Below are 20,817 nucleotides of genomic sequence, written 5' to 3'. Positions count from 1 at the left end.
GCACTGTAGCCAGGCTGACAGAGTCACAGCTCTGTGGAGCCGAGCATTCCTATAAACCTTAGTGGTAATGACTTTATGAACTTCTTTAATGAAAAGATTTTAACTATTAGGGACAAGATTAATAATCTCTTGCCCATAACCAGTGCCAATCTGTCCTCAAGTGGAATGGCCTTGGAAACCGCTGTATGCCCTGGTGTATATTTGGAGGGCTTTTCTCCCATCAACCGTGACCAATTATCTTCAACGGTTTCTACTTCGAACACGTCTACCTGTCTCTTGGACCCCATCCCGACGAGGCTGCTTAAAGACGTTTTGCCTTTAATTGGCGGCTCTCTATTAGATATTATCAATGTGTCTCTGCTAACAGGCCACGCACCACACTCCTTCAAAGTGGCTGTTATTAAACCTCTCCTGAAGAAGCCCACTCTGGATCCAGAGGTGTTGGCTAACTACAGACCGATCTCTAACCTCTCCTTCCTCTCCAAGATCCTTGAGAAAGTGGTCGCAAATCAGTTGTGCGACTTTCTACATCATAATAGTTTATTTGAGAAATTTCAATCAGGATTTAGAAAACACCACAGCACCGAGACGGCACTGGTGAAAATTACAAATGACCTCTTAATGGCAGCAGATAAAGGACTCCTCTCTGTCCTGGTCTTGTTAGACCTTAGTGCTGCATTCGACACCATTGACCATGACATCCTGTTACAGAGACTGGAGCAGTCGATTGGCATTTCAGGCACGGCACTAATTTGGTTTAAATCCTATTTATCAGATCGATCTCAGTTTGTATTTGTAAACGATGACGCCTCGATAACCACCAACGTTAATCACGGAGTTCCACAAGGTTCTGTGCTTGGACCAATTTTATTTACCTTATACATGCTTCCTTTGGGCAATATTATCAGGAAACACTCCATAAACTTTCATTGTTATGCAGATGATACTCAACTATATTTATCGATAAAACCAGAGGAGAGCAACCAACTCGGTAAAATTCAAGCATGTCTTAAAGACATAAAAACATGGATGACCTGCAACTTCTTGATGTTAAACTCAGACAAAACCGAAGTAATTTTAATCGGCCCTGAGCACCTCAGAGATCAATTATCTGGTGATGTGGTTTCTGTAGACGGCATTGCCCTGGCATCCAACACCACTGTAAAGAATCTTGGCGTTATCTTTGATCGGGACTTGTCCTTTACCTCCCACGTAAAGCAAATCTCAAGGACTGCATTCTTTCATCTACGTAATATTTCAAGAATCGGGCACATCTTGTCTCAAAAGATGCAGAAAAATTGGTTCACGTTCGTTACTTCGAGACTGGATTACTGCAACTCCTTATTATCAGGCTGCTCTAATAAATCTCTTAGGTCCCTCCAGTTGATCCAGAATGCTGCAGCTCGTGTTCTCACTAAAACTAAGAAAAGAGATCACATCACTCCTGCACTAGCTGCTCTGCACTGGCTACCCATAAAATCAAGAATCACTTTTAAAATTCTTCTCTTAACGTACAAAGCCTTGATTGGTGATGCACCATCATATCTTAAGGAGCTTGTAGTACCATATTGCCCCACTAGAAAGCTACGCTCACTAAATGCGGGACTACTTGTAGTTCCTAGAGTCTTAAAAAGTAGAAAGGGAGCCAGAGCCTTTAGTTATCAAGCTCCTCTTTTATGGAACCAGCTTCCAATTTCAGTCCGGGAGGCAGACACAGTCACCTCGTTTAAGAGTAGACTTAAGACCTTCCTCTTTGACAGAGCTTATAGTTAGGGCTGAATCAGGTTCACCTGGTCCAGCCCCTTGAGATGCTGCTATAGGCTTATAGCTGCCGGGGGACGTTTAGGATGCACTGAGTACCTATCTCCTCTTTTTTCTCTCCTTAAGGATGAATTTTCATCTCTCAATCACACGTTACTAACTCTGCTTTCTCCCCGGAGTCCTTTTGACTTCACGTCTCATGGGGTCATCGGACCCTATGAGACGGCATAGATCCTATCTGCCTGATGGATCATCGAGGTCTGGGTCGTGGAATTCCTGCTCCTGACTACGCCACTGTCCTGTTGAGACTCCGCCCACTGTTGAGACTCCGCCCACCGCCATTTGCCTGATGGATCGTGGAGGTCTCCATCGTGGAATATGCCTACTATGAACTATTCATACACTGTCACATTCATTGAATGTATTTTAACTCTAAATCTGTCCTTCTGGTCACATTACATCTATTGCACCTGTCCATCCTGGAGAGGGATCCTCCTCTGTTGCTCTCCTGAAGGTTTCTTCCCTTTTCCCCTGAAGGGTTATTTGGGAGTTTTTCCTGGTCCGATGTGAGGTTTTGGGGCAGGGATGTCTATGTGTACAGATTGTAAAGCACTCCGAGACAAATTTGTAATTTGTGAAATTGGGCTATACAAATAAACTGAATTGAAAAACTGAATTGAATTAACCGCCGGTGTCAACTCAAGGGGTGGGATGGGACGGGCGGCGCTGTTCCTCGGCCGCTTTCTCCACCGACGGTCTCACAGCTGTGCGAAGAGTCCCGCCGACACGTACGAACGTCTCCGAGACTTCAAAAGTAGAGTAACCGTAAACCCGATGATGAAAACAAGCACTCGGGCCGAGTATTCACTTTCTTTGTCTCGCGACAGTTCAAAACTTTCAGAGAGGAGATGGCCGACGCAATTCTCTCAAACGCGTTATATTTTTGCTTTAAAAACAACCCTATCGATTACTTTTTCATCAAAATGAAAAATGAATGTTGGTCGACTGTCCTGGTGCTCTTCTTTACTTATTATTTGATCGGATGGCTTCGGACTTCAATTGAAAAATATTGAACAATATTGTTTAGATTGCATTCGAGTAAGCCAGGGTTCTTCCATGGCTGTTACGTGGGAACAGAATTTAATTTGTGTTTAGACAACATTAAAACAGAATTGTTTTGATACCAGAACTCCGGTATTATAGCAGCACTAGTATTGATTTGTTACCAGCACTTAAGGGAACTGTGTGCAAAAGGTATTGACTGCCACCCGTGAATTTTACACTTCAGCTCTGACAAGCTCATTAGTTATGATAAAGTTGGTCTTCACCAACTTTGTCACAACCAATGACCAATTCCAATTACTTTAGCCATTCATATTGTTCCTATTGCTCATTGAGTGAGCATTTCCCTTTTTCATGAATAACCACCACATAATAATGCACAGAGCAAATCACACGGTGGAGTCCCAGTAGGCACTCCTGTTCACAGCCATAAAACGATCCACAGACGACTTGATAAAAATGTGCTTTTAAAGAAAGCTCAAGTATCCAGCTTTAAGTGGCCAAACTGGTGCATCTTGGGAAAGATCTGTACGAGACTACCGCACAAGAGATCTGAGCTCACGTCAACAAGAAGCCAACAAGACGGCTATGAGGGGGGGGGGACAAAATATTCTCAATTAAGCAATTAATCTGCATTCCCACGGCATCAATCTGAGAAGTTACAACTTTTAGCCAACCGCTGCATGACTCTGGATAAAAGAAAGGAGGGCCTTGGTTGGGGGTGGAGCGGCATCCTGCGCCTGCTGGTGCCATCATCCACACTGAGCAGAGGAAGCAGCACCCTACTCACCCAGATGTTCGCCCAGCTGTTCCAAATAATTCAAAAGATGTTCAGGGAGGAGCGGGAGAAGGGAACTCACACACACACACACACACTCGGATGACAAAATCGTCTTCCACATCTCTTGAGAGACGAGGGGAAAAAACAGAGGCTCGCCGAGGTTAATGAGAACAGAAGCAACAACGTCCAAAAAGACGAGTAAAAAAAACAAGACAACCACTCCTCTGCATCTGCAGGATTTAAAGATGGAAAACAACGCTGCCGAAATGGTGCTTTGCATTTTCTGAGCCCCTTGTTCCCGACGACAAGCAGCCCAAAAGGTGGTTGTCACACGTACGTGAGATGGCAGAGGAATCGTAGGAAAGTGGATTCTGTTTATAGCTTTCCTTTGTCACCGACATTCCAGCAATCATCTGAGCAGAAACGGATACCAACGTCTACGAAACAACTTTTGATTCAGTTGGAAAGCAGAAATAAACTGGAGCAAACTCAATGCTCTGAGGAATATTGAGAGCTACAGTGAAAGTTCCCCCTTAAAAACGACCTCTTTGCCCAACTACCGTTTCCAAGGTGAGGAATGAACTTTCATACTCACACCATGTACAGATTTGACCCGAGCCAGGGGGCCAAATGTCAGAATATCTTGACCTTGACTGTTTTTTATTTTGACCGCCCTCTCTCTCTCTTTCTCTGTTTGTCATTAGCTCCCTCAGCTACATGCAGCCTGACGTAGCACACGCACACATAATCTCCCGTTGGGTAAATCAGAGCAACTTGCCTGAGACCAGGGTTTTTCCTGGGTCAAAATGGGTCTTCGGTGCTCCCAAAAAAAATGTTTGGCGCGCACGGTCTGTGTCTCTCTATCCATTCGCGCACCTCACACCTCACAGTTGCGTATTGATCAGACAAGAAGACACGCTTATCAACTCGATTACTATTGATCAAAACAGAACGAGGGTTCGGCTGTAGCCTACTTGAAACATAGTATTGAGAACTAGAGATGCACCGATCAGGTTTTTTGGTGCCGATCACCGATCACCGAAATCAGTACCTGCCGATCCGATAATACCGATCACCGATCACGGTGTCGATTGAAGCATTCTATTTATTGTGTAGCATTATTTACTATGAGGACTATGAGGAAATACATATATAAAGCACCTCAAACATTAAAGAAATTACCGATTTCTTTAAACATTTAGGACTTTTACTTTGAAAAATGTCCTAATTGATACATTAAAATTGATTGATTGCCAGTGTAGGGGATTTCAGATATGTATGGAACACATCTGCATTATTCATTTCCTGGAACTCTTGGGGAAATCCATTTACAGGACTTTTTTTAACATACAAAAGTCTGACTTATTTTTATAAACTCTTCCTTGGTACAGTAAAAATGTTTTAATGTTAGCATAATTTGAGCTAAATCTCAGAAACGATCTATAAAGATACAAAATCAGTTCATTGTTTACTTTTATATGTTAGTGCATGATTTGTCGACATCTTATTTTGAAAAACGGATGTTGTTTCACGTGGTTCTTTCCGCTAACTTTGCTAAACCGGATGTTGTGTCACGTAAATCCTTCCGCTAACTTTATCAAAACCGTCGCTGCCTCGATCGAATCGTTACCGTCAGCATCAGTCTATAGGGCAGACATGTGAGAGTCGGCTGAGTTGGCCCAGAGATTCAACTCGGGGGACGCCGCCGCGCGTGAGGATCCTCGTGGACCTCTCACTTGGCTGGCCCCGGCGCCGCGCTCCCGCTATGGTTTCGCTGCGATTGAAACGTCTCTGATAGTTCTCGCAGATGTTACGTCATCTGATCGGCCAAGTTTGATCGGCCGTTTTGAGAACGCCGATCAAAACCGATAATGGGAATATCGGCCGATATGGATCGGCGCCGATCAGATACTGCGGTCAAGCCAGCCGCCACTTCGAAAAACAGTCAAGCCAGTCCGCACAATTTTTTTCAGTACACGTATATACCAGGCATTACGGTGCGAGTGTGTGAAAACTGTTTTCAAAATAAGAGCGAACTTCCGGTGAACGTGATATGATGAAACACGCCTTTAAATACAGATATAGTGAAAGATTAAACTAAATGAAGATGAAAAATCATGAATGGTATTAATGATGAATACATTAAATGAAAGAAAGTAATTATTCCAATATTGGGATATTCTGATTTAGAATTTCAAAATATAAGATAAAGAAAATCACATTCATGCGCAAATGTGTCTAATTTCAGAATAGATTTAGAACAAAATGGTGCGTAGTTATAAAATAGTTTCACTTCTGATTCATGGTAGAGTACCTCAAGGTGTCATCCAGAGATAATCAAGACATTCTGACGTTTGATTTCTAAATGAAAGCACTTCATAAAGAAAATAGTAATATATTTCCAATATTTGAATTTTATTTTAAGCAAATCTGTAACTTTCTTGAAAAAAATTACACTGCAGTCTTGTTAGTGGTGACCTCTGCTAGGCCCATGATTATTTTCATGAGATATTACTATGTGGATTTTGAATAAATTCAATTTAAAGTTAGCGAAAAATAAATATTATTAATATTATGGCAATATTTGAATTTTATTTTAAGCAAATCCGTAACTTTCTTGAAAAAAATTACACTGCAGTCTTGTTAGTGGTGACCTCAGCTAGGCCCATGATTATTTTCATGAGATATTACTGTGTGGATCTTGAATAAATTAAATTTAAAGTTAGCGAAAAATAAATATTATGCCAATATTTGAATTTTATTTTAAGCATAACCCTGCGGGCTGGCTTGACTGTGTTTTCCGAAGTGGCGGCTGGCTTGACCGCAGTGATCAGATCGGTGCATCCCTATTGAGAACATATTCGCTGACATGCACGTGATGAACACAGTTTTTGTTTTTTTCCATCGCGGACTTTCTTTTGCCTTAGGCGCTCGGGATTTGTCAGGCATTCGGGAAAACGGCTTAGGCGCGCGCCCAAATTTTCTCTGTGCAGGAAAAACCCTGGAGACAGTCAAGTTATAAGCCCGATATAAAAATAAATGTAAAAGAGTGCCGTCTGCTGCTGCCTGACCCGTCAGTGCGATGTTCAGGCCGGCGGTACAAGAGAGGGAGCATCCGCCCTGGCTGCCGGCCGTCAACCCGTCAGGCCTGACTTATATTTCCAGGCGACAGTGGCTGATTCCCGGGAGTGAGACGAGGCTAAGGCGCGTTTGGACTGGGAGCTCCGAGAGGGGCCGAGAGCGGGGGCCGGTGGCCATGGGCACACGTTGTGTTGGGAAGCAGGAGAAGACGAACCAGATGTTCCTCGTTCAGCAGTAAACTCAGTGACGTATCGTCACCTGCAGACTGGAGGGGGTCTTCTGCACCGTTTGTCAAGAAGGCGAGAAATGTTCACAATGGAGTGAGAAATAATCACAATTTTAGAGGGTGGAAAAACATTTTCTAGAAGAACTCGGGCCTTGTGTGGATCCTTCACGGTACAAAAAAATAGTATGAAAATGTTGCCCATTTTAGACTATTTGGTAGAAGGAAGAAAAGGGGTTTGTCTTAACCCTCCTGTTACCTTCACATTTACTAACATATTTTACCCTCGGGTCAATTTGACCCCAGCAATTAAAACCTCCAGAAAATTATTAGAATTAATATTGTTTCCCAAGTTTAAGTGTGAGGTACTTTATGTTTGTTTGTTGACTGCCTAAATAGCCCTTTAAATAAATTAGAAAGTTGATATTTCTTATATGTTTGACAGTGAAAAACAGCCTGGGGTCAAATTGACCCCAAGGAACACTGACATTAAACATTGAATGGGGTCAAATTGACCCGAAAGGTAACAGGAGGGTTAATTAATGTATAAAAAAAGTATTGATTCAGTATTAACAACAAAATGAGTTGAATGAAACATGAATGAAGGACATGTCTCTGTAATCCGCCAATCCTTCAACTCCAGTTACTCCGAATATCCATTTCCACTGGATCGCTCCACAGCTAATTGCTGGAACGCATTTACCTTCGCAAAGAGTGTTTACAGTTACGGTCGGCTGCCATCCCATAATAAACAGCACTGTGGCTTATTAACGGCCGCAATGTTGGTACGGTGCAGGAACAACAGCGGCGCTAAGGTTACACGAGCGCTTCTTCACCGGGGGGGGGGGGGGGGGCGCCGGTCACGGGAGAAAAAAAAAAAAAAGAGGCCTCCGCTCGGCGATAAGGGGGGGCTACATCGCGTTGCCGAGGATCAGCTCACGCTGGCGGGGAAGGATGCTTATTCAGGCTGACCATTGGCACCCTAGACGACCGATTACAATAAGTGTGTCACTCACTGCTATGCCAAAAGCACCCTGGCTACTGAATGAGGCGAAGCCACTTAAGGACCTGGCTGGGTCGCCGCCTGCCTCATGGTTTGAGTCAAAACTCTAACACTGATGTCAGACACGCTGCTCTCCACACACACACACACACACACAGGAAAACATGCTTGGTCATAATCTGAGTCACAGACTAGCTTTTTAGATGGCATAATGAACGTGCGCATCACGGCGGTTCAGCGCTCTTTTAATCTCCAACATGATTCAGGCTTTGCTCAAAAACAAATGAGCGGTGGACTGAACCGAGCCGGAGAGCTCGCTGGGCTTGTCCATTTGCACTCTTTCGTCAGGGTGAGAAGACGACCACGATGCCACACGTTCAAGTACCGCGACGAGAGTCCAAGGAGACAGTCGGCGAACGCTGTTCAAATGCGTCTTTGGTGCATAAAATACTGTCACCGGCCACACTAGCCACAGCATAATAATGGCACTAAACAGACGTGTTGCTGTAGCTTCCGTCCGTGTAACTTTGTCTCTGCTAACCACTGGTTGTTCTTTTTCTCTTTTTTTTTTCTTCTAACCACGAGCCGACCAAATCCAAACAACACAATGGTATCAATCAGGCTAATAACCTGGTAGACTGCACCACAGAGAGAGGTGGCATTTATACTTGTGTAAACATTGGCCTAATTCTATGAAAAATGAGCATTAATTATTTAGGTCAGTTAAAAATAAGCACTGGCATGTAAACTTTTAGCTGATGAGCTGAAAAGTTCATTTTGGACTGTACGAGTTTCAAGTCACACTCCAACTAGTCAAATAGTTTTGTAGTTTTTATAAGTTAAGTCAATTAATCTTTGTCAACCTTTATTTTGTTTAATATCCCTAACCAGTTTGATACCAAAACTAGGGCTGCAACTAACGATTATTTTGATAATCGATTAATCGGTTGATTATTTTATCGATTAATCGGTTTTCAACCCTTTATACAAAACAGGGTCCGTACGGTCATGGAAAACCTGGAAAAGTCATGGAATTTTTAAATGGCTATTAGCAGGCCTAGAAAAGTAATTGAAAAAAATAAAATCCCAAAATATTTGGAAAAGTAATGAAAATTTGTTTTATTCACAGTTTAATTTACACGGTATATATACGGTATGCTTTGGAATTCTCATTGTTAGTTTAAATACTACATCTTCTCACTTTGTCACGTATAGACAGAGTTTTCACAAAATGTTGAATCATGGACATTTGGTTTAAAGTCATGGAAAGGTCCTGGAGACCCACTGGTCACCATGGTGATGAACCTGTTCACTGGTCACCATGGTGATGAACCTGTTCACTGGTCAGCATGGTGATGAACCTGTTCACTGGTCAGCATGGTGATGAACCCTGTCCACTGGTCACCATGGTGATGAACCCGTCACAAACAGACTGACAGCTCTCCTCTCCTGAGCAGTGGTCCCCATGTGGCCCCCTGAACAATATCAGAGACGCGTTCCGAGTTATTATTTTTTTCACGTGGCCCGCTGCCCTTGAGATTGCAGTGAGACGCGGAAAAAATGTGAAGTGGTGCTCTTCTTCGCAATAGAACATCTTTGATGGGACGTGTCGCGTCTCGGCCAATCAGCGTTCAGATGTCCACAGCGTTTGGGAAGTTAGGTTAGCTTGAATGTTAGCCCGCTACATCTGCTGCTGTCACGCTGAACGGTGTAGCGATACTAACAAAGTATCCGTACGTTAAAAACGATGTGATTTAGCATATTTTTAATATCGATACTTCATTAAAAGAGCGATCAGAGCACGCGCTGTTAAATGCTGTCTGCACGCGCAGCGCAGCGCTCACAGCGTCGTGGCTTATCTCCGTTGCCTTTCTCCGTGGAAAAATATTTTCCGCTATCCGCCACGGAATAAATAACCATGTTTTCTACGTTATACTCTTGTGGAAATGCCACACACGTCGTGACATGTAGCGCCCTGGTGTCTGGGTTCATGACGTCACCCGGAGGCGCACTGAGCTCCGTGAATGTCTCCGACGACGTGAATGACTTCCGCATCCAGCGCCACGTGAGCAGCAGCAGCCAATTAGATTCATCAACAGAGGAGCAGCTCAGCGCTGATTGGCTCTCACAACGCAGCGTTCCGTCTCTCCTCTCCCTCTCGCTCTTGTTTCTCCAGCGCCGCTCTGCGCTCAACTCAACTTTGTTTATACTCCGTGACTTATTGAGCGCCGTAATAATCGCACGACACAACAAATCGATAATGAAATTCGTTGCCAACTATTTTAATAATCGATTTTTATCGATTCGTTGTTGCAGCCCTAACCAAAACCCAAATTAAATTTGGGCCACAGTTAAGGATTATATTCATTATTGATTAGCGAACCTTTTACCTTCTTGATTGGTCATTTGGTCAATAACCTATTAGTATAGTGACAAGTTCAACTCTCTTGTTTGACCAGCGTCTTGGGGGACATTTTTGCTTAAGTTAAAAACATCCTGGCATATTGATTTTCTGAAGTCCCGAGACGCAACTGATTATTTTCATCGTTTCATCATTATTCCATCAGTTTGTCAATTCATAGATCAGTCGATGTGTCTTAAAATATTCTCCAAAAACCAAAACCACACATTGTTGCGTTACAGTCAAAAACCGAATGATATTTCGTTTATCATTGAAGACCAATACAAACAGAAAATATTCCAATATGAGACGCAGGAACCAGTGAATGTTTGCATTTTTTTTTTTTTTAAAGAAACAAAATTTTGTTGTTGAAATTACCAAAATAGTTGGCAATTAATTTCCTGTCAGTCGCCTGATCAACGCATTCCTCAAGCTGTGATTCAGTTTACTTTAATATACAGTCACGCTGGACAGGGATTTGGATTAATGTGTTCTAAAACAACTTAAACAAACAATCATCATTTGTATTTATTTACTGATGATATATGTATGTGTGTGCATGTCTTTAGCCCCCCCCCAGAGAGCAAAGGTGAGAGCTGTATGGGAGCTGGGAGGGAGCATCATTCTCTACACTGTACTAGCAACAACTGCACCAATTTAAAGGTTAAGTACTTTATTACACACACACACACACATGCACGCGCACACACACGTGAATTAAGTCTGTAGTCCCACACAGGCTGGGAGAAGGATATTACTATGCTAATCTGGAGCATTTTAGAAGGTAAATGTCAAAAGAAATGAATTACCTTTACATACCAGCGTGCCCTGATGCAATAGCCAAAGTTTGACATTTGTCCACTAGGGACTTGTTTTTCTCCGTGTATTTTCTTTCAATGTGCAACAATTATTCCGATAAACAACTGTCGCTGACAGGGATGTAAATCAACTTTCTCAGTCATTAAACCAAATATTGGCTTAATATAGGCTATTGCTATAGTTTATGGAAGTCAATCAATTTGGCATTAGATCAAATTTATCAGCATTTGCATGGCGGCCAGCTTCTCGCTCAGTCATTTTCTTCTGCTGTGCGGTGTAACAAAAATCCACACGGGTAATTAAGGGATCTCATGAATGATGACAGAGGAGGGGAAACGGTTCACTCTTGGGTTGGAAAAATTGTATTCGACATATTCCAAAAAAGAGAACGGTCCTACTAAGCCGTTAACATGGCTAATGAAAATGGATATTCCACCAATATTCCCGTTTACATGCAGAAATGCATACTCGGATTCACGTGAAACATCCATGCGCCGCACATCCTGAACTCAAATTTCCCTCCTTTTTTCCAAACTGTGGGGAAAAACAGACGCATATTTGTGATACTGTATACGTCTCCAAAGAATGCATGTAATGACATCGGCATATTTCACGTTTTAGTTTTACAAAATGCGACACTCCGTAATGCCCAGTGCGATGTGCGCGACCCTCGTTATCAAATCCGGAACAATAGAGGCGACTATATCTGGATTAAAACACAGATTTGCACTTCAGTGGCACTTAAATAGCACTTACTTATGGTACTTTTGTAGTTCGACTATGTTGAGGAAATGTTACTTCCTGTATTGTTGTTGTTCTTAGTTTGTACTCTAGGTTGAAATGCACTTATTGGAAGTCGCTTTGGATAAAAGCGTCTGCTAAATGACATGTCATGTAATGTAATGTAGTGGAACAATAGTGGAATATTAGTGTGCGCGGAAACGTAGCCGCTGTCTGTTGCTATCAGCGGGATGAAAAGGGCCCATGTCACAAAAGAAGGACGGATTGCTGGTGACACGTGGAGGAAGAGCAGGTCAGAGGGACTTTTGAGGCACACACACACACACACACACACGCGCGCAATGACTACCAAGTAACTGCTGCACTTTATACACAAATACACACACAGCTGTCAGGGGCAGACGAAGATCATTCACAAAAACACCCAACCCCCTCCTCCCTCCTCCTCCTCCCTCCCCTGGGTATCACTGACACCGTTTCTCCCTCATACACACACACATACACACACACGCACAGACACACACACACACACACTTGCCGGCAGGCAGCATGCTGTCCATGTGGCCTGTGGAGAATCATTACTCAGCAGTGCAGACTAAAGAGCTGCGAGTGAACTTCCTTTTTGAACGGTCGGGCTTCCTCCTTTGCCCCCCACCCCCACAAGACAGAGAAACAGTAGCTGGAAGTTGTTGAGTTTGTTCTCTTGGAAACGCGTGTTGTGTTTTTACTGAGTGGGCGCAATGCAGAAAGTAGCAGCGCCCGCTATCAAAGAAGAGTATTTCACTCTCGTTAAAGATTGATACCGTTTCGTCCCGTGACGCAAGTTGTATCCATCTTTAAATGATTGTTCAAAATAAGATTTTATTTATTAGTCTTTTTTTTTAAACTGAATTTGGTGGATGTTTGTCATTTTTTCATGATGGCTAACTTTACTAATAACAACTAGGGCTGCAATTTAAGATTGTATTGACTAGGCCTGCTCTACAGAATGTTTTTGTTATTTAATTATTGTTTAATCTATGAAATGACAATGTTGAAAGAAAAGGAGTTATCGCCACAACTTGATATAAAACTGAAAAAATGCTCACATTGGATGATGTGAAACTAAGACATATTTAGCATACCGTATTTTTTGCACTATAGGGCGCACTTAAACGCCTTTAATTTTCTCAAAAAACGACAGTGCGCTTTATAATCCGAAGCGCCGTATATATGGATTAATTCTGGTTTTGTTTACTGACCTCTAAGCGATTTTGTGTGGTACAAGGCGCTCACGGCGCTAAGTCAAAATGTTTTAGTACGACTTTGGTAAACTACAAAGCCGCACCGCTTGCAGCATTACGGCTACCGTAGCCAGGAGCGTCATGAGTAATACATACTGTAGCGACCCTGGGTCAGGAACGCTACGAGACGTAGATGGCTTATAGGGTGTTTATTCAAGGAACATAGAACAAGCTACTGTTGGCCGTGAAACCTCAAAACCAGCTTCACGTCTGCTCCGGGTCATAGCTCCGCTCTGAACCCGCGGAACACAACAACACACACACAACAACATCACTCGCTGTCTAATCACAGACACGCCTCACAGCTACCAGCTCGTGAGACGTTCACTTACATCCGGACATAACATTTCCCTCAGTCCGTTACAATACTGTGCTTCACCATAATATTACAGTGTGTGTATAAGGATCCCAAAATACAACTGAATAAGGTTGGTAGTTATTGTGAATACGCTCATTAACGTTTGAATAATGTTGAGAATTATTGTGAACGCGTTTAATAAAGTTTGATCGACTGACTTATCTGACTTTTTTTTTCCGCGTAATGCGCCTTATAGTCCGGTGCGCTTTATATATGAAAAAAGATCGAAAATAGACCATTCATTGACAGTGCGCCTTATAATCCAGTGCGCCCTATAGTGCGGAAAATACGGTACATGCTTTCACATGAACTCAACAATTAGTTAAAGAGTGAATCCATAACCAAACTATAAACAGTTGAATGTATCAGTGAATTATCATCACATATGACATGGGAAACTATAAAATCAACATATTTGAGAAGCTTAAAGCAGAAAATGTGCAATAGGCTGAATTTTTTTTTTTTTTTAAATAACCAATTATTTGAGAATTTTTTTTATTATAGAAACCTTCAATTCCAGTTTCTTGAACATGATAATGCCTCTGATTTTTTTTTTACCTGTGCGATAGCAAACTACATAGTTGGGCTTTAAGAAATTGGGATTGTGAGAAAGCGTTTGGACCAAATAATTGTGAAAATAATTGCTAGATAAATCAATACTGAAAATAATAATTGACGGCTGCCCTGGTTGACTTATTATTTTCTGTTAATCTTTGATCAACTTTTGTCTTTGTGATGACTTTGTGAAGGACTTTGCTTCCCGTGGACAAATCCCCAGTGTGATCTCAAATAAAAATTCCAGTACATCATCAAATGACAAACTTAGTGTGAAATGGGAGCATAATGGTCTGTTTAATGCCGTAATTAATTTTACTTTTGAATAACAATGCGGAGACAGGCAAGGTGTTTGCTCGGTTAAACATATTCCATCTTCATTACTTCAGTTTGTTTTGACACAGCGAAGCCCTCATGAAGCCGGTTATTTACATGCTACTTTCTAATTTGCGGCGGGGCTCCCCTTGTACATCAGCTGCGCGTCGATCAGCAGACGCCACTTTAACACCCCGGGTTTGGTGTTTTCCTATTATGTTTTCAACTGTGGGACTTTCTCAAATAAATATGTGCCTCAGAGTATGATTTAACTCAAACTCAATTTGGGAAGTCAGCCTTGCAGAGCTGGGGGGGGGGGGGGGGGGCATCCCTACCGGCTCGCTCCCATGTGTTCGGCGGAGGAAACACCTGGCGGTACACCATCCAAAACAACACCCACGACAAATCTACGTCAGAGTATTTGTTTGTGTGTGAGGCATAATAAAAACCCCGCGATATCGCCCGTCACTCAATTACCCCGTTAATTCATCTTCAGCAGGTGGCCCCAGGCAGGTGAACGGCTCCATAAAAAACATCCATCGAATCGTTACTGGCGATATTTCCACCGATTAAAAACGCCAATCGCGCTGCTGTTAATGACTGTCGAGTGGAAGCATTTAATAAACTCTGCTCAGATATCGCCAGCAGCCCTTAAGCGTAGGCGGGCAGAGGGTAGTCTGTGAAAATCTCACCGACGTCTTCAGTCAAACATCAAACACACGAGACAAACGGTGTGGAAACGTTTTCGCTTCATCCATCTGTCCATGGATGGTCCCGTCCTCCAGCTCCCACGTCCGGGACCACGTCCATTTAAAGTAATGTGTTTTCTGGACCTGCACCAGACACAAGCCCTGGTTTATACGGGATTCAAATTCATCCCCATTCACATTTTGCCTTCTGCAAAAATACACTTATTCCCACCTTTAAGTGTGCTTAACAAGCAAGATGTTCAAAGAGCTTCCCATGCACTCCTCTTCTACTTGCACAACAAGACGACTGCATGGTAATCTAGTTGTGGAAAAGTGTTAGTGGTGAGACTATGCGGGAGTAAATGGCTTCAAGGAGACAAAGCCTACGACAAACTACGCCAACACTGTTTTGCCTCATCTTACGCACGTGGGCTTTAATGGGAATACCGGGCTGCCGCTAACAATCTCTCACATGCAGCGAGCTTTATACCCCTAAATTCAGGGAGCGGGACAGCAGAGTTGTTTGCATGCTACTCTCTACAACGTTTAGATGTTCCAGCAAAGATATAAAAGAAAATAAATATGTCTCCCATTTAACCAGAAGTAAGGGCTGCAGTGCTTTTGCTATTGTTCCAATGAGATGAATGGCGGTCCACAGCCAGAGTTCAAAGTTAAGAAATGAAACAAAATAATAATATATGTGCAACTTAGAAATAATGTATATAATAAGCAATAACAAATGAGCATTTATTAACTCAAACGCATTAATTCAATGAAATATGATTAAAAATGTAAATTAGTGATAATAAATAACACGATAACGCCTGTGATCAGGACTGTGCGATAGATATCACAATCATTTTTAACAAATACCTCAGTCGATATTGTTACAGTATTGTAGGTTGACCATTGGTGCTTTCAATAGATATTTACACTATGATACATTTGATAATCATCAGTAGAGTGGATATAATGACTAAGTGGGTAAAGGTAAATAATATAACAGCTAGAAGAGTCTGAGAATGACATCATTGTAATGCGATCTTTAAAACGAGGAAACGACAACACGTGTGCCACATTATACAATGTATACTCCAAGACAATATCTAGTCTCGTAACACAATATTAATATAATACAAATATAATGCACAGAGCTACGCGTGGTCATCTCGGTAGTGTCACAAAAAGCATGCCTTGAACTGCGGTCTCAAAGAAGTGCATCATAGGTAATATTGACTGAGGTCATGATGCGAGAAGAAAAGAATGAAATCTACTTCACAGCATGAAAATAGATTTTTGAAGCTTGGCTTAAAAAGAAAATGTGCCTGTGATGATGACCTAAAAGCAGCTTCAGCTAAACAAAAAGCGTCACCAACTGAGATGCTGTCAATTTACCCGGTTTACCTCAATTAAAGCGGAGTACGGTCACTTCTCTGCAGACAGGTGACTAATATAAAAAAAGCAATCAAAACAGCGCTACAGAACCAGACATAACATTTCTTATCCTTTTTTTTTATTTTTATCGTTCATCCTTTTTAAATATGATTCTGCTGTCAAGTCGCAGTATATCTGAACATTTGGGTGAAAACATGTAGAACCCAATCCTTTTCTGGCATAAAGAACTCGTTGTGCAGCTTCACAGTTTACCGTGTTGTGAAGCAGCAATCAACATGTGTGACTCGCTTGCACCTCCAAGTTTAAATGCAACACGTGCTGGTGTCACATGGAGATGAACAGTCTGCCCTCGACTCTTGTGCTGGAAGTAACGTAGCAAAGCGTTGGATGTCTACCATTGTGCAGGAAGAAATAATATAATCAATACACACACAGCATGGTGAAGAAATAAAATAAAAAAATACAGAAGTTTGCATGTCCCAAAAGAGCTGACGGACACACTGCTGCTATTTATGAATGTATGCGTCATATATTTATGCAGGTAGGCTTTATGATTGTTCGCTGAAACGGCTGTTCGCTAATGAAAAATGTGTCATGTAATGCAATAGAAAATATGTGTTTCCTAAACATAGTAGAGTGATGACAGTATGTTGTAATGACATGTGATAGTTGTACGCCTATTTTGAGGATTTATTGGAATCATATCCTGAATCAGAATTATTTTTGGCCATAATTGTGACGAAGTTTTGAGATCGTCCCATGCCTAAGCACAACCTGCGTCACGATAGTTTTGTCATCTTTGACTTGTAGATGCCTTGAGCAACATTTGACAATTGTGGGAACATTATTTGCATATAGTCAGAGAATGCATGAAAAATGTGTCATAAAGAGAAGCAAATAAAATAGCGTCTAAGGGCCAAAGTAAACATTTTACACGTTTCTTCACCCAAAATAGATTGCATTCCGGATTTGGCACAATGCTGTGCAACATGGTGTCACTCTTAACGTTGCATATATCTAGATGATTAAAATAGTCCTTTTCCTGGAAAAGGTAGCTCTGCACACTTAACAAATGTTGCCTGTGACGTAGACAATGACTTAAAAATAGAGGAAAAACACTAAGAGAGAGAGAGAGAGAGAGAGCACTGTTGACATGGTAACGCTCTCGGCATGTGGAAGCAAATTAAGCTACTGTAACCTGCAGGGGGGAAAAATAGCTGTGACACTCTGCTGACACCTTGGTTGCTTGTAAACACAACGGTAGCCAGTCCAACCCTCTCACATGGCCACGAGACTTTGGAGCGAGCAAGACTCCTCAACTCCTGATCTGGAAACAGTGGAGAACACAGTTGTACAACAAGCTCCATGGCCACACCTACTCTATCTGCTGTACCAGAGTCAGCCAACTTCAATGAGCAGTGCACACGGTGTACCCAACAGCAAAGAGAAGGGGGGGACGCGAGTATGTCTGAGGTCAGCAGCTAAAAATGACAGTAAAGATGTGATTCAGTATATAAGTGAGGTGAAGGTTCACTTAAACATACAAAAACAATGGTGGCTCTTCGTGAGTACAGTCATCATGCAAATTACTGCAGTGGGTGGAACTGAACAAAATGTGTTCTCAAAATGCTTTAAATAGATACAACCAGCCAGTTAATATTTTGAAATAAACACTGCACATGCAGATGCATTTATGCACACAGCAAAAATAAATGCTAAAAATATATAATAATACATCAATTCTATTTTATTTTTTTAATGATGAAAATCCACGGAGGCGACGTTGCCTTAACACGGTGGAGGAACACATAACCGGGCAGAAAGGGGGGGCTGTATTTTTCCTGCAGCCCTCCATTAAATGCAATTATAAATGGCCGAGAGCAGAGGGATGGGAGAGCCAATCAGATCTCGGCTCGCATGTCAACCTAAGACCAACTGTCTCCTGGCTCTGACAGCAGGATTTCTACCTCCATAATTCAAATCCCAAAGCAAAGGCAATCTGCACTTTGCCAACTGCAAACCGGCGGGGCCGTGTTTACAAGCCGGCACATGGAGCAGAGCCGCGAGGAAACGGAGCCGAACGGAGCCGAACCGAGCCCCAAATGAATGAAGGGAAAAAAACAAAAAAAACACACCTCCGTCGAGACGAATCAATCGCGGCCACAATCACACTTTGATCCGAGTAAACACTTTACAGCGGATGCGATTGTTGCCACTGGCCGGACTGAGAGACACGGCTCTTTTTTAACCGACGAGAGGGATCTTTTCCCCTAATGATTATGCAAATGCTACTTAACTGCTATCGCGAGTCATTTGCATCTTCTTCTTTTTTCTTTGCACCTTGACAGCTATCGACACAACTTTGATAGCACCGAATCGGAGCACAACACCAACAAAAAAAAGGCGCCGTTTCACCGCCGATTCGCGCAGAAATAAAACAGGTTACACAGCACTTAAAAAGCTACAATGAGGCTGAAGAAGCACTGCGAAGACGTGTCGCCTTATCTCCCTCTGCACGCGCACACACACACACAGACAGACTTTCTCCTGACAAACTCCTGCTCTACTTAGTCAAACTCTTGCCCTGTACCCAGCGGGGACACACACACCAACAACTCGGGGAAGTTGTTTCTAGCAGAATATGTGGCTTCTTTCTCTGCCTAAACACTGTTGCAGGGGGGTGGTATTGGGAGAAAGAGAGAGGCAGCCATTTTAGAGCTCTTGCTACATAGACAATGGCTGGTCCAATGCAATATGCAACTCTGCTGTGCTTTTTCTGAGCTATTTGGTGACTTTAACTCAGTCGCGCTGTGACCGTGCAGTACGTGGAGTTTACCTGGTTTCTGTTGGGAGGTTGTCCAGTGCTTCCCGGGCTCATGGGAGGCTGATGTTGGGCCCTTTGTTGCCAACCCGGATGGACCCCACCATACTGACTGCTGCCCATGTCTCCTGGCCCCTTGCTGGCCCCTTCCTGATTGTTATAGTCTCCTTGGGGGTAATTCGGGTAGCTCCTGGCGGAGCTGGGGGATGTCAAAAGCTGATTTAAAGTTGGCGTGGACGACGTAGGTTGTTGGTTTCCCACGTTATACCTCTGATTATTGTAGGAGGCAGCCATAGCGGTGGTTCCTCCTGCTGGCTGCTGCTTGCCTGGCTGCCCCCCAGCTGCCGGAGGCTGGTTGTTACGCGGGGAATTCATGGCCCCGTATCCTTGGCCCTGATAAGAAGTCCTGTTCTGGAAAGGGCTGTAGTTGTTATAATGGTTGGGGTAGCCGTGTTCGTGTGAATTAGGGGGGTACGGGTCCATCATGCCCGGCCCCGATGCAGCTGCCATGCCAGGGCTTTGTTGTCCGCCATGTTGATGAAAAGGGGCCCGGCTGTAGTGCTGGTTGTAACCGTAAGGAGGTGGAGGAAAGGGGCCCGGGTGGTGGTGTCCCATTCCGGGATGGTTATTCCCCTCGGGCCCGCCTGAATCATTCTGATTACTGCTATTATTATTTACCCTCGGCGAATTCCCGTTGCCGTTCTTCATGTCAGGATCCCCTCCTCCCCCAGCGTTTCCAGCATCGGTCCCGTCCTGCAGCTCCTTCTGGCCGGGAGATCCGCCGTCAGGTCCCGGTTCCTTATTTTCATGCTGTTTCTCTCCCGGTACCGACTCCTCCTGTGGGTCCCGATCCGGCTTTTTGAGTTCGGATGGCGGGCTAGTGTTGCGAGTGGCGACGCTAGCGACCTGAGCGGCCATGATATCGCTCTCTGTCTCTCCCCCCACTCGTTCGCTACCTCGCTCTCAGCACGGCGACTCACTCACAAGCAAACTCCGAATAACCATTGAATATAAATACAATTATACTTATAACAACGTACCCGCTGTCCCGGTTCATTCCCCCCTTTGCCCTCCGCCCGGACCGGTATCCGGTAATCCACCGCGACTCCGTTTAAACTCAAAACAGAGAGGGGAAAGTTTCGTGAAAGAAAAAATATATAAATACAGAGCCAGGGAAATGAATTTCGCCGACACAAGTGAGTGTGTGTGTGTGTTGGAGGGGGGGGCTTCTGTTACAGAACGAGTGCGCGAGCTAGAAATCAACCAAACCAGCACGAGGCTCCGCGAGACACAGCCATCTTACCGACATGTCGGGAGAAAATGAAAACCCGGAGCGGAGTAGGCGGTGAAAACTGGATCCGGACTGCCCTCTCCAATAACAACATTGTTTATACCCAAAGAAGAGACATTATTGTAGGTCTTAATGCGCTTTAAACTGAACTCGACGCACTACAAAAGCCTTGTTGTTGAAGTAAAGCACTGGTCATTCCTAAAGTAATTGAATATTTCCTAGGGGGCGGATTTTGTTT

The 20,817-nt window shown here is 43.2% G+C and overlaps 1 protein-coding gene across 3 annotated transcripts in view; it reads right to left on the bottom strand.

Annotated features, from left to right (window-relative positions):
• arid1ab (AT rich interactive domain 1Ab (SWI-like)) overlaps positions 1 to 20,558 on the bottom strand; it is a 58,392-nt gene extending 37,834 nt beyond the window's left edge. For 2 of the 3 annotated variants that reach the window (XM_056418266.1, XM_056418350.1), the window contains exon 1: positions 19,304 to 20,558. In XM_056418266.1, coding sequence (XP_056274241.1) covers positions 19,304 to 20,206 — 903 coding nt within the window. In that variant the 5' untranslated portion in view covers positions 20,207 to 20,558. The remainder of the gene's footprint in view (positions 1 to 19,303) is intronic. The other variant, XM_056418428.1, reaches the window with a different exon arrangement.
• Between the last annotated feature and the right edge of the window lie 259 nt (positions 20,559 to 20,817).

Source organism: Pseudoliparis swirei, chromosome 1 (genome assembly GCF_029220125.1).
Source record: "Pseudoliparis swirei isolate HS2019 ecotype Mariana Trench chromosome 1, NWPU_hadal_v1, whole genome shotgun sequence".
NCBI lineage: Eukaryota > Metazoa > Chordata > Actinopteri > Perciformes > Liparidae > Pseudoliparis > Pseudoliparis swirei.
The sequence above is the reverse complement of the archived record's forward strand: the minus strand, read 5'-3'. Positions and strand labels throughout refer to the sequence as shown.